Genomic DNA, 14,641 nt, shown 5'->3' on the forward strand with positions numbered 1-14,641 from the left:
TAACGAGAGGGATTTCGGTTTGACATATGATGATACAGGAACCGTTCTCAGGTTCATGAGCGGGGCATGATGACGGGTACACAGGACAGGTCATAGAAGTGGCAAACACGTTCACAGACTGCTAGAAATCGAACATTGGTGTCCTCCCAAATCTCAGATAAAAATCCTTAGCTAAATCCTAATGTCCCATGTATTTGGAAGTGAGGCCTTTGGGAGGGGATCAGGTCATGAGGGTGGAGCCCTGATAAATGAGATTTGTGCCCTTATAAAAGAGAGTCCAGAGATCTGCCATACCATGCCCTCCTCCCCCTCCTACCTGTGGAAGAACGCAGAGTAAAGACTGTCCTTGAGGAACCAGGACGTGGGGCCTCACCAGTGGACAGACTCGCCAGCACCTTGTTTTGGACTTCCCAGCCTCCAGAGCTGTCAGAAATCAGTCCCCCATTCTGTGGTATTTTGTTGTAGCCGCCCGAAGGGACGGACGCTGGCTACAACGACAGAGACAAAAGGACCTAGACTGGTCTTCTACGGTGAGAAAAGAGGACAGGTGAGCCTGCAGGACCCATGGGGGAAGGCGTGATATCTAAGAAGGAAAGTCACCAGACACGAGTAGTAAGGAAACGCATGAGTGGGTCACATCAAGCACTAGTAACAACGTCAACAAGCCTCAGGAAGTCTAGACTTCAAAGCCCTATTACTGGAAGCCCAAGAACAGGAGCAGGGGTTGGTCTGCCAGGCAACACACACACACACACACACACACACACACACACACACTCTCTCTCTCTCTCTCTCTCTCTCTCCAAAGCAAGCGAGGGAGGCAGGTACTGATGGAAATGAATAGCTTCTATAAAAGGGAAGAGCAGGAACGCTCAGAAGAGGGGACAGACGCCAAGGAGAACCGTCCTTGTGACGAAGGCCACAGCAAGTAGGTCACACTCAAGGGCTGCGCCAGTGACTTCTTACAGGTGGGCTTCGACATGATGAAAGAAGCAGATTCATCATTAGGCAGATTGAAGACACGTTGTCCGAAATGTTGCCAGGATTGGAAACAAGTGACCCGCCAGAATTAAGTCCCTTTCCCCAAACTACAGGCCTGCAAGACCTACGCGCTGGAGAAGCACGACCGCGCTTGGACTCTGGAGTCTTATAGGTCCGCGTTCGAATCCCGCCCGTGCCGCCGGGCAAACGCGAACCACCGCCCCTGACTCCGGGCCGAAGAGCCTGCCCTCGGTGGGTCACAGTGCATTGTCAAGGGCACAGCTGGGGCGAGGACCCAACAAGGTCGCCGACTCCAGAGCGGGGCTCTTTGCAGGCAGCCTGATGCGCTGGGCAGCGGGTCCCCCAGGCCTGCAGCGCCTTTGTGCCCCACTCACCGGAGAGCACTCGCAGCAGTGGCCCGCGGGGGGCGGCCAGGCGGGGGCCGGGCGTGGGACTGGGGGGCGCGAGGAGGTGGGGGAGCGCCCCCCGAGAGCCGCGCGGGCCGGCGGGGAGGGGGGCGGCCAGGTGGTGATTGGCTGGGCTGCGGCAGGCAGCTCCGGGCCCAGAACAAAAGAGAGCGGGCGGCGGGCGTCCCCCGGAGTAGGCGCTCCCGCCCGCCCCGCGCGGGCTTCGGTGCTGGGGGAGGACGCGCCCACCGCCCGCCCGCCCGCCCGCCGAGCAGCCGGGCTGGCGCGCTCGGTTTCTGGGCGAAAGCCGGCCGTGTACCTAGGAATTAACCGGCCGGCGCGGGAGGGGAGGGGAGCGGGAAGCGGGGCGGGGGGGATGCTGAGCGCGCGCGAGAACAATAATAAGATCGTGTTTGCGGTCGCTGCCCGAGGAGGAATTCGGAGGAGGCGCGAGGCCCGGCGCTCGCGCCGCGCCCGGGAGCCCGGGAGGGAGGCCGGCGGCAGCGGCAGCGGCGGCGGCATGAGGCAGGCGACGCGGCGCCTGTGAGCAGCGCGCGGCGGCGGCGGGGACCTCGGCGCGGGCGAGAGCCGAGCGGCCGGGGGCTCCCCTCCCCCGCTGCCGGGCCGTGATTTGCCGGGCCTGCTGCGCCCCCCGCCCACCCCGCGCCTCAGCCGCCGCCTCGCCGCTTCCCCTCGTCGGAGCGGCCGCTCGCCCGCCCGCTCGAGGCCCGCGGGGAGCGCGGCGCAGTCCGTCGGCCCACGGGGGGGCGGCCTCCCGGCATCTTCGCGGCGACCAAGGACGACCGGGGGAGGAAGCGGCCGGGATGGCGCGTCCGCGGCCCCGCGAGTACAAGGCGGGCGACCTGGTCTTCGCCAAGATGAAGGGCTACCCGCACTGGCCGGCCCGGGTGAGTACGGCGGCCGCGGGCGGGCCCGCCCGCCCACCATTTTCCCCTTCATGATGGCGCGCCCGCCCCCTTCCTCCATCCGCCTCGGCCCGGAGCCCGGGCGTCCCCGAGCCGGCCGCGGCCGGGGCTGGAGGCGCGGGCGGCGCTGCGCACGGAGGCCGTGCCCGGGCCGGAGGCGAGGGTTCCGGGCCGCGCCCGCTCGCCGCGAGGGCGGCCATCCTTCCGCCCCTGGAAGGCGGCTCCGGCCCCGGCAGGCCCGCCGCGGAGAAGCCGGGCAGCCGCGGCGCGGGGGCGGCGGGCCCGGGCGGGAGGCAGGGCTGCGGGCAGGGTCGCGGGTGGGCCGCCGGGTCCCGGGCGAACGTCGGGGCACGTAGGGGAGCGTGATGCAAATGGCTGGCGGCGGGCCGGCGGGGGCCGCGGCGGCGAATCCTGGAAAGGGCCAGTGGTCATCCAGAGGCCAGCGGGAGCCTCTTGGCAGCCGTTCATCCATCCCACGGCGCCTCCTTCGCCTTCCAGACTTGTTGAGTTTCCCCTGAGCCCCGCCGGCCGCATCATTGTCCTGGCGTCCGCGCCTGCCCGCCGCCCGTCGCTCCGCAGACCCACCCGGAGTGGCCGGGAGCTCGCCGCCCGGCACCCGCTGGTGGGTCCGCGGAGCTCCCGGTGCCTTTTCACCTCCATGTTTGTTTTAGGTCGGATCCCAGACCTTCGCCTTGGCCTCCCGCGACAGCCCACAATAGCTCTCTCTTCCAGGTCGTGGCTGGCTCTTTCTCTCGAAAGCATCTGCGTGTAATACACAGCCTTAATTTTTTTTTTTTTTAATCGGGCTCTTTGGGCGAGGAGGAGATCAACACGGCCGTGTGTGCTTTGTGTCTTAAAAATAAACCCCGTTTACTTTTGATTTTTATCCTAGTTGGCAGTTAGTTGTTCGAAAGGAGAAATAACCGTGAAAAGGAGGGTCAGGGCATCTTGGAGGCTCTGTTGGTATCCTTGGGGAACAGAATAGACGTGGGAAATATTGGCATAAATAAGAGTGTGAGCTCTAAAATGTTGTATTACAGTCAAGTGAAGGTAGCTAGACCGAGGAGGGGGGGAAAAACACCCATTCACAAAAGGAAGTGACATCACGGGTGGCCAGGCTGAAATTAGTGAAGTTGAAGTAATGGGTGGACATAATCACTTTTTTTGTGTGTGTGTGTTTAGTTCCGCGATTGTAAAATAGGGGGGGAAAAACCCACAACCCCCACAAAAAACAGTTGGCCTGGGAATTGGGGGGCCTGGTATTGGGTTTGGGCTCTGTTATGGACTAATCATTTCGGCTGTGTGAACATCCATTTCTGAAACTATAAAATTATCATCTCTAGGATTCCTTCTAATACTAACCACCTCGGCTTTCAAAGTTCAGGTTCCATTAGGCTGTGATAATAACTTTGGAGAGTCAAAAACAAAAAAAACCCCAAACCAAACAAACCAAAACTTAAAATTTCATTAACAAGTTGCTTACTTAGGTTGGTAGTAATCTTGAAACAAAAAAAGTGCAGTAGAAGTAGTCCTGGTTCTGTATCTAATTGCACACGGAATTCCTAGAAGTTGTAATTCCAAACCAAGGCAAAATGGAAAATAAAATGAGGAAACAATCAGGTTGTTAGATAAAATAAGTACAAGAAGGAAAAATCTGTGTCTCCCCCATTTAACACAAACTCCTCAAAGAAAGGACATGGGTTTTCTTTTTTATAAAATGGTATTTTATAGTGAGTGGCATGTTATAATTTCCAAGGAAAGGTAAGGGTTAGAAAAAGATGTGAGTCCCTACTCTGGTAGTTCCCAGGTTGTACGCTCCATCGATGTTCTCATGTTACTTCCACTCCAGGGCGCTAAGGCATTATCCCCATTTTACATCTCACTGTAGATGATGTCTGTAGGTAATGTTACAAAATGCTAACCGGAAAAAAAAAATCCTACTTCTTCATATTTCAAATACTGTCACTCGATATGAAGGCGGTCTTGTGGGAATTAGATTCTGTATGGCCCCGAGGGATCAGAGAGACCTAGGAGGAAAAACGGGGAGACAGATTTTGGGAGGACTATTCTAATCAAAGAAGGTCCATGCTTGAATGGAGAAGCAGCCCCACCGTAGGGAAGCTATTGGGTCCTGGGCAGCCCCTTGTGAGGAATGTGGGCTGAGAGGATTCACTCTAGCAAATTTGGTCAGGTTGGATTCCTCTTTTGGCCACCCGTCATACTCTGTGATCTTAGGCATATTCTGTAATCTTTCTAAGTTTTAATTTACTAGCCTGTGAAATAGGTAGAATTCTCACCGCACAGATTCAGTGTGTGTAAAAGTACCAAGCAGCAGTGTTTGGGTGTTCCTACCTTTTTTCCTTTTTGGATTTCTGACTTTCCCGTTGTATCACTACACTGTTTTTAATTTTCAACTTTTGAGTCAATAGGTTATTTTTCCCAACCTTTTGTCATGAATCATTTCAAGTGTTTAGAAAAGTTAAAACTATTGTCCAGTGAACACCTTTATATCCACCACTTAAATTCTACAATTAACGTTTACTGCACTTGCTTTATCTTGTGATTCATGATCCATCCCTCTATCCGTACAGCAGTCCATCTTATTTTAATGCATTTTAAGGGAAGTTGCAGGCATCAGTATAATTTACTCCTAGACACTTCAGCATGCATTATCATTAACTAGAGGTCAATATTTTTTATAGATCCTTTTTCTTTTCTTTCTTTCTTCTTCTTTTTTTTTTTTTTTTTTTGCCTTTTGAGGTAAAATTTATATAAACTGAAACACACTTAAATGTATCATTCAATGAGTTTGATTAATGTATACCCTGGTATAATCCAAACCCCTTGTAAGATACACGGTAGTATCAGTACCCGTGAAAGTTCCATCGTGGCTCTTCCCAGTTAATTCCTGTCCGCTTCCCTGTTTAGATGCATTATATTAGCATTCAGTAGCCAACTAGCTGTTTCTAATGGAATATATTTTATATTGCATATGACTTAAAAATACAAGTTTTATTTGTACCTAAGGATTAACTAGCTTCATATTAAAAATACTTATGCTAAAATAAGAGTCTCTGAACCCTATTGATCATGTGCTCTATTGGTAAAAATCCCTAATATATGTAACTTTAAATTATATCTCCATGTAAAATGCACTATTGCTACCTACATTGTAAAATAAATACAAAAGAAAGCGGATGACAGATGATGTAATTTATGTTTTAAAATTCTTATTAGCAAAATATTGACAGTAATGGATTAAGTCTGTATTTTTAAAAGTAACTTTTGGAATATTTTTTGCCTGTTTCTTGTGAGATCTGACTAGATAGTCACAGTTTTTCTAAAGAGATTTTCTGTAATAGAACTGTCAGCTGGGCCATTTCCTTGTTTGCTTGTGCTTACATTATTGGTATTATCTTTGCAGGACTCCTTTTAGCCACTTGTTCATTTGGCAAGAGCTCACTTAGAAGTGACTATTCCGTAATTCTGCTCAACCAGGCACTCCCAAATGGCAGTAAATCACGGTGTGCCCAAAGTGAATAATACAACCATCTGAATAAGGACACCGGTGTCCATTTATATGTTAAATATCTATAAAATTTACTTTGTAGGTAAAAGAATAAGAAACTAAAATAGAAATTGTACAATTTTCTTCTCACACTCTTCCCCCAAATTATCTTGTATGTCCTCTGAGGTGTGAGCACTCTCTGTGTATTACCCCGCTCTGAAAGACGGAAGTGAAAAAGCAAAGCAAAACAAAAAAGTCCTCCAAACTCTTGTATTTCAACCAAGAGCTCTTTTTAAATTTAAAAACCTTATATGAGATCTCTCCAGCATTGCTAATAGAAGAGTAAATTGATACAATCACTTGGGAAAACGGGCCCAATCTACCATAGTTAAACACACACCTATCTTGTAATTGAGCGGTCTGTTCTAGGCATATACCCAAGAGAAGTGAGTGTTTATGGCCACCAAAAGCCTTGTAGGACAAGGCTCACCCATGACAGCTTTATTCATCATAGCAGAAGATTGAAAACAACCCAGATGTCCCATCAGCAGGAGAATGGCTAAACCAAACCGCAACGCATTCATGCGGTGGCATACTGCTCAGCAGTAAAAAGGAACAGGCTATGGAGGCCCACAAACATAAGGCTGTATTTCAGAATTTGCGTTTGAGTGAAAAAAAGCCAACACGAATAGATTTTGTGTGATAACATGACCATCGAAAACAGGCAAAAGTGGGGATCAGTTCGTGGTGGGTGGAGGGGATGTTACAGACCGGGAGGAAGCTCTGAAAATGTTCGTTACCGTGATCTGGCTGTAGACACACTAAACCTTATCAGACTGCGCATTTCAGATTTGCACACTATCCTTTGTGTAAGTTTTACCTCCGTTTCATACTTTGTATGAAGTGAGAGAAAAGAATCTAACACTTTGATTTCGTGGATTGAATTTAACCATTCTTAGTTTTCAGTGAGAATTTTATTTTTTCTTTAAGGCTTCAGTGCTACCAATTTGCATCTTCCTGTTCCCTTTTGACTGTCTGAGAAACTTTATTTACTACTTTACAGCTTTCTGTTTACATTTCTTTTTAGTTCTGGTTTCTGCCTGTCTTTGGTTTAACTATATTAGTTTTTCTAATCCTTTCGTGCTAAATCATTGCTTGTATTTTTAATCTAGCTCTCGACTTCTTACCTATAAGAAGTCAAGAGCTAGATAAAACATTTAGGGGCGCCTGGGTGTCTCAGTCAGTTGGGGGTTTGCCTTCAACTCAGGTCACGATCCCAGGGTCCTGGGATTGAGCCCCCTATCGGGCTCCCTGCTTGGTGGGGAGCCGCCTTCTCCCTCTCCCTCTGCCCTTTTCCAGTGCTCCTGCTGTCACAATCTCTCAAATAAATGAATAAAATCTTTAAAAAAAAAAAAAAAAAAGCACTTGATCGCCATTCTAGGACAGCTTGAAGAGCTAAACTCTTAGCTAAGCTTTTACTGAGCACCTACTGTGTGTAAGGCACTGTGCTAAGTATAGTTTTTCATTTTTCTACCAACAGATTAAATTTTCAACAATTTAAAAATATTATAATTACATAATTAAAGTTTCTATACTTTTTTTTTTTTTTAAGAGTTTATTCATTTGACAGAGAGGGAGAGGGAACACAAGCAGGGGGAGTGAAGAGGGAGAAGCAGGCTTCCCGCTAAGCAGGGAGCCTGACGCAGGGCTTGATTCCAGGATGTTAGGATCATGACATAAGCCAAAGGCAGATGCTTAACAACTGAGCCATTCAGGCTCCTCTCCATACCTAAACACTGATTGAGAGTCCTTAGTTCAGATCCATAGTACTTTCAGTTTCTTTGCTGTTACTAAACTCTGAACCTTTATTTCTGGAGACCAAGCTACATAATTTCAGGGAATGACTTGGGACTTAATCTCAACATGAAGTAAGATGTTTATATTCCCGTTTCTTTGGCATGAGTCCAGAGTAGCCCATCATTGGTTCATCCTCAGGTAGAGTGGCAGGGATTCGTTCAGCCTTTCCCTGGGGACCATATTCATGTTGCTGAGGGACTGGCTCGTTGTCTCATTTTCTTCTGCTTAAATCTGGGGATAGGCAACTTAAACCCTCAGTATCAATATGTACATTTGCTCCCATTTCAACCAGCTGAATCTGTATTTCTGGCACATCCCCTCTGCTGTGTCCTAATGACTGCTGTTTCCCCGGGATTTGGAAAATGTTAATTCTGTGAAGCCAGGTTTCTCCTATATGAGATTGTGTTTCATTCTTTTGGAAAATGACTGATAGTTTTTAAAATTATATGACTGTATCGAAAATATGTATTAGCATAAGAAAAGCATCGTAGGCTAGTAAATATGGTAACCCCAATAGGGGAAGAGCCCAAATGCTCCTGTTTATTGGAGAAAGTTACCCTCTGTTGCAGAAGATTGTCCAGATGTTCAAGCAGAATCCAGTCTACTTCAAGCCGTGATTAGTCCATTGCCAAAAGGCTTCTTAATCACTTAGAACCTTGCTTACTGGGAGCATGGTCTGTGGACCGTTCACCTGTCAAGGACCAGAGAGGTGCAGAAATGGAAAGTAAGAATTTAGAAAAATTTTTTTAAGCAATCTGGTAGAGTAACTTCATGTTTATGCATCTAATTTTTTAAATGAAGTTTATGTTTTCTGTGACTTTAATTTTATTTTTCTACTATTTCATCTTTCATGTATTTTATAAAAATGTCAGTCTGTAACAAAGTAGAAATTTAAAAAAATGTCTTTCACCACAGTGTACTGACTATAGAGGATCCTTAAAGGTCAGTAGTGTTCCTTGCATCTAAAACAATCTGCTCATACGATAAACTTTTTTTTAGAGATTTTATTTTGGGGACACCTGGATAGCTCAGTTAGTTAGGCATCTGACTCTTGATTTCTGCTCAGGTCACGATTTCAGGGTCATGAGATTAGACCCTGCATGGGGCTGTTTGCTGGGCATGGAGCTACTTAAGACTCTCTCCCTCTCCTTCGGTCCCTCTCCCCCCAACACTCTGGCTCGCTTGCTTTTGCTTGCTCTCCTAAAAAGACAAAAACATTTTTTAAGTAATCTCTACACCCCACAGGTGGCTCGAACTCACGACCCCAAGATCAAGAGTCACTTTCTCCCCTGAGTCAGCCAGGAACCCCTGCTCATATTGTAAACTGTTTTAAACTGTCTTCAGCTATTTAAAAGAGAGAATGGATTGACTTTTATAAGTATCTCATCTGTGTAAAAAGTTTTTATTACTTAAGTAATAATATTCATTGTTGAAAGATTACTATCCCTCTGCCTTGCCATAAGCATCATGAATATGAACCTACATGTATAAGTACATAATTTGTGTAGTTACATACAGTTTTGTAGCCTTTTATCTCCATTAAACACTATATCTTAGGGAACTTTCAATGGCAATGAATATATTCCTATAGCATTATTTGTAATAGCTGTCTGGTAATTTATGGTATAGACCTATTTGTTATAAATTATAACCAGTTCCTTTATAGGGACATCTAGGTTATTTCCAGCTTTTTTTTTTTTTTCAAGATTTTATTTATTTATTTGACAGAGAGAGAGAGAGATCACAAGTAGGCAGAGCAGCAGGCAGAGAAAGAGGGGGAAGCAGGCTCCCTGCTGAGCAGAGAGCCCGATGCGGGGCTCGATCCCAGGATCCTGGGATCATGACCTGAGCCAAAGGCAGAGGCTTAACCCACTGAGCCACCCAGGCCCCCCAATTTCCAGCTTTATACTATAAAATAAGACTCAGAGAAACATGCATTAAGCAAAATCATTAGTTAACTTCCTCAGGACAAGTCTCTGGGAATTTCTCAATCAAGTGGCATGTGCATGGTTTAAAACTTTGGATTTACGTTGTCACATTGTCCTCCAGAGAAGTTTTGACTGTCTTAACCAGTAGCAGAATAAGAGAATACCTGTTTCCGTACATATTCATTACAAGTAGAGGACTCAGATTTTTAAAAATATTTGTCAGTTTGATAAATACAAATATTTAATTGAATTAATTTATTTGTTTACATGTTAGGCAGAGTGTGTGTGTGTATATATATATATATCTCAATCAAATGTGACATCAACTCATGTATCATACATGTCTTGATTACAAGTGAGGACAAATATCTGATAAAGCTACTGCAAGATGTAAGAAAACCAAGACTTAAGAAATTCACCTAAGGTTATGTACAAAGTAAGTGTGTTAATCCCCAGATCGTTAAGAACGTCACAGGAACATAAGAAATGTGACAACAAGAGTAGGTAAAGGGACTGAAGAAGCATTTGGTGGTGTGTAAGAAGACCATGTATGCGTATACGTAGTACTGAGAAGCAGCGGGAGGCCAGCACTCTCATGTCCGAGAACATTTATTGTGACATTATTATATTATGACTATTTTTTATTATATTATTTTTCTCTAGTCTGTATCTCTTTGCAAGCCCTTTGACACAAGGCAGTAAAAACCAAGTAAGATATTAGTTATGCATACAGAGAAAGCAGAGACCCATTAAAATCAATTCCGAGTCAATAGCATGGTGTTGACGCAGTGTAGGTTCTAAAACCTTTATGTGTGAGAGGATACATACACTTTGAATAGCAGGTGGAGCAGTTACGAGAGTTACTGGTTCAGTAGAGCCTAGAGGCTAAATCATAGGAACTACTACTAGCCACTGTATTCTTAATCCCTGTAACAGCCTCTTCCTGTGTTATTTCACTGCCATTCATACATGTAATAGCTTCTCGGCTGTGTTAGTAAGTGAATTTTTCTATTCTATTTTCTTACCAAATAGAAATTTGCTGCAGTTAGTCAGAAATAGCTGTATAGTCACGAGAAACCACATAGAGGTAAAAAGAATGAAGTAATCTGGGTGCCTGGGTGGCTCAGTGGTTAAGTGTCTGCCTTTAGCTCAGGTCATGATCCCGGGGTCCTGAGATTGAGCCCCGCATTGGGCTCCCTGCTTGGCAGGAAGCCTTCTTCTTTCTCTCCCACTCCCCCTGCTTGTGTTCCTGCTCTCGATGTCTCTCTTTGTCAAATAAATAAAATCTTTTTTAAAAAATGAAGTAATCTGATAACTGGTGAGTTTTAAGCCTTTAGAAGGGCTATCCTCCAGGTATCTGAGTAAGATTTCCTGTGATGTTGGAAAAAACAGTGGCACCAGGAGTTAAAGTACACATACTTCATTCCACCACTGTCTTGGCTTGTCAGGTTTGGACATCTTTTTTTATTATAGCCTCTCTGTAAAATAAGGAGGATGATAATTCTTATTTTCTTTCTCATTTTTCCTTGGAATCAAATGTTGAAATATATATGAAATAAGTTTGCTAAAAGGAACATAGACCAAAATGGGTGTGTGTGTGTGTGTGTGTGTGTGAGACCATATGTGTGTGTATATATATATATGTATATGTACATATGTATATATGTATATAGTCTGCCTAACTTATAACCAGACATTAATTCACAGATTTGTGTTTATTAATACCACAGTGTCATATAGGCCATATACCAGTCGTGCAGCTAATATCATCCTCAGTGGGGGAAAACTGAGAGCTTTCCCCCTAAAGTCAAGAACATGACAAGAACGTCCACTCTCACCACTGTTGTTCAACATAGTACTGGAAGGCCTTGCCTCGGCAAACAGCAAAAAGAAATAAAAGGCTTCCAAATCAGCAAGGAAGAAGTCAAACTTTCACTCTATACTCTGGTACTCTATATAGAAAACCCCAAAAGCTCCACCAAAAAACTGCTAAAGCTGATACATGAATTTAGCAAAGTCTCAGGATATAAAGTCAGCCTACAGAAATTTGTTGCATTTCTCTGCACCCGTAATGAAGTGGCAGAAGGAGAAATCAAGGAATCCATTCCATTTACAATTGTACAAAAAACCATAAGATACCTAAGACTAAACCGAACCAAAGAGGTAGAAGATCTGTATAACGAGAACTGTAGGACATTAATGAAAGAAATTGAAGAGGACACAAAGAAATGGAAAAACATTCCATGCTCTTGGATTAGAAGAAAATATTGTTTAAATGTCTGTACTACCAACCCAAAGCAATCTACATAGTCAGTACAATCCGGATCAAAATAACACCAGCATTTTTCACAGAACTAGAACAAACAATCCTAAAACTTGTATGGAGCCAGAAAAGACCCCAAATAGCCAAGGTAATGTTGAGAAAGAAAAGCAAAGTGGGAGGCATCACAATTCCAGACTTTAAGCTGTATTACAAAGCTGTAGTCATCAGGACCGTGTGTACTGGCACAAAAACAGGCACATGGATCAATGGAACAGAACAGAGAACCTAGAAATGAACCTTCACCTCTGCAGTCAACTAATCTTCAACAAAGCAGGAAAGAATATCTACCAGAAAAAAAGACAGTTTCTTCAACAGATGGTGTTGGGAAAACTGGACAGAAGAATGAAAGTGGACCACTTTCTCATGCCAAACACTGAAATAAATTTAAAATGGATGAAAAGACCTAAATGTAAGATAGGAAACCATCAAAATCCTAGAGGAGAAACCGGCAGCAACGTCTTTGAGCTTGGCCACAGCAACTTCTTACTAGACACATTTCTGGAGGCAGGGGAACCAAAAGCAAAAATGAACTATCGGGACTTGATCAGGATAAAAAGTTTCTGCACAGCAAAGGAAAGAACTGACAAAACAAAAAGGCAGCTGACGGAATGGGAGAAGATATTTGCAAATTACATCAGATAATATCAAGAATCTATATCTATAGTATCCAGAATCTATAAAGAACTCATCAAAATCAACACCCCCCAAATAAATAATCCAGTTATGAAATGGATGGAAAACATGAACAGACATTTCTCCAAAGAAGACGTACAAATGGCTAACAGACACATGAAAAAATCCTCAATATCACTCATCAGGGAAATACAAATCAAAATCACAATGAGAGGGCGTGTGGGTGGCTCAGTGGGTTAAGCCACTGCCTTCGGCTCAGGTCATAATCTCAGGGTCCTGGGATCGAGTCCTGCATCTGGCTCTCTGCTTGGCAGGGAGCCTGCTTCTCTCTCTCTCTCTGCCTGCCTCTCTGCCTACTTGTGATCTCTCTATGTCAAATAAATAAATAAAATCTTTAAAAAAAAAAATCACAATGAGATACCACCTCGTACCTATTAGAATGGCTAAAATTTACTCTGGAAACAACCAATGTTTGTGAGGATGTGGAGAAACGGGAACCCTTTTGCACTGTTGGTGGGAACTCAAACTGGTGCAGCCACTCTGGAAAACAACATGGAGGTTCCTCAAAAAGTTAAAAACCAGAGCTGCCCTATGACCCAGCAATTGCACTACTAGGTGTTATCCAAAGGATATTAAAAATGCTGATTTGAAGGGGCACATGCACCCTAGTGTTTATAGCAGCACCATCAACAGTAACAGATTATGGAAAGCACCCAAATGCCCATCAACTGATGAATGGATAAAGGTCTATGTATGTGGGTGTCACACACACACACACACACACACACACACACACACAGAGGAGTATTACTCAGCCGTCAAAAGTGAAATCCTGGGGCCCATGGGTGGCTCACTTGGTTGAGTGACTTTGGCTCAGGTCATGATCTCAGGGTCCTAAGATTGAGCCCATGTTGGGCTCCACACTTAGTGGGGAGCCTGTTTCTCTCTTTGCCTTTGCCCCTCCCTCTATTTGTGTTCTCTCTCTCTCTCTCTCAAATCAAATCTTTTTAAAAAAGGAAATCTTGCCATTTGCAATGATGTGGATGGAACTAGGGTGTGTTATGCTAAGTGAGATAAGTCAGAGAAGGACATATACCATATGATTTCACTCATGTGGAATTTAAAAAACAAAACAGATGAACATAGGGAGGGAAAGAAAAATAAGATAAAAACAGAGGGAGGCAAGCCATAAAAGACTTCACTGTAGAGAACTAACGGTTGTTGGAGGAGAGGTGTTGGGGGGGGAATGGTCATTAAGGAGGGCACTTGTGATGAGCCTTGCGTGTTACATGTAAGTGATGAATCACTATATTTTACTCCTGAAACCAGTGTCACGCTGTGTGTTAACTAACTTGAATTTAAATTTAAAAAATTGTGTTTATTAAATTTCTATTTGCTTTCCCTTCTTTTTCCCTAGGAATCATGTGTTAAGATGTACTTAACAGTTACCCACCAGGAGAGCACCAAACTCCTTGTCATACAGTGGTAGAAACCTAGTAAAGTCTCCGTGGATGCTCTTGCGGTTGGCAGGTGTCTTTCAGTAGTTTTCTTGTGGCTTTAGAATATTGACTTGGCTCTAGGCTCTTGAGCATTGTGGGCATTTCTCATTGGCACCCCTCCCTCCGATTCCCGAGTGTGGTGGGCCATTTCTGGAGGTTCAAGCTTAAGTCTTTGGGGGCAGACCGAAGCTGGACTGCGTTGGCACACAGAAAGAATCTGTGAGAAAACTACTCTTCCCACTTGAGCACAGACACTTGAGCTCTGAGTGGATTCTCTCAGATCATAGTCTATAGGGCTGCCCGGAAGTAGCCGTTATCTAGCTGTCAGAGTGGAGGGAGTCATGCAACAATGAAATCGCCTCCACGGGGACTGGAAAATCCTTGATAATATTAACGTCTCAGTTTCTGTTGCAAAATATATATAAGATGAGAGCTGTTAGAAAGGCTGGAATTGTTCGGTTCAGAAGTGGTTGCCAATATAAAAATGAGTGTCACAGAGATTCAAAAATTTTTATGTAGGAAGAAATGTCAAAAAATAAACTCATGTCTTCAGATCTGTTTTTCCTTTTTCTCTGTCCC

General features: G+C 44.9%; 1 protein-coding gene across 2 annotated transcripts in view; it reads left to right on the plus strand.

Annotated features, from left to right (window-relative positions):
• The first annotated feature begins 1,776 nt into the window (after positions 1 to 1,776).
• The window catches only part of HDGFL3 (HDGF like 3), a 75,896-nt gene continuing 63,031 nt past the window's right edge, over positions 1,777 to 14,641 (plus strand). Inside the window, exon 1 of one of the 2 annotated variants that reach the window (XM_046009495.1) lies at positions 1,777 to 2,296. In XM_046009495.1, coding sequence (XP_045865451.1) covers positions 2,213 to 2,296 — 84 coding nt within the window. In that variant the 5' untranslated portion in view covers positions 1,777 to 2,212. The remainder of the gene's footprint in view (positions 2,297 to 14,641) is intronic. The other variant, XM_046009496.1, reaches the window with a different exon arrangement.

The sequence above is a fragment of the Meles meles genome, chromosome 6 (genome assembly GCF_922984935.1).
Source record: "Meles meles chromosome 6, mMelMel3.1 paternal haplotype, whole genome shotgun sequence".
NCBI classification, from domain to species: domain Eukaryota; kingdom Metazoa; phylum Chordata; class Mammalia; order Carnivora; family Mustelidae; genus Meles; species Meles meles.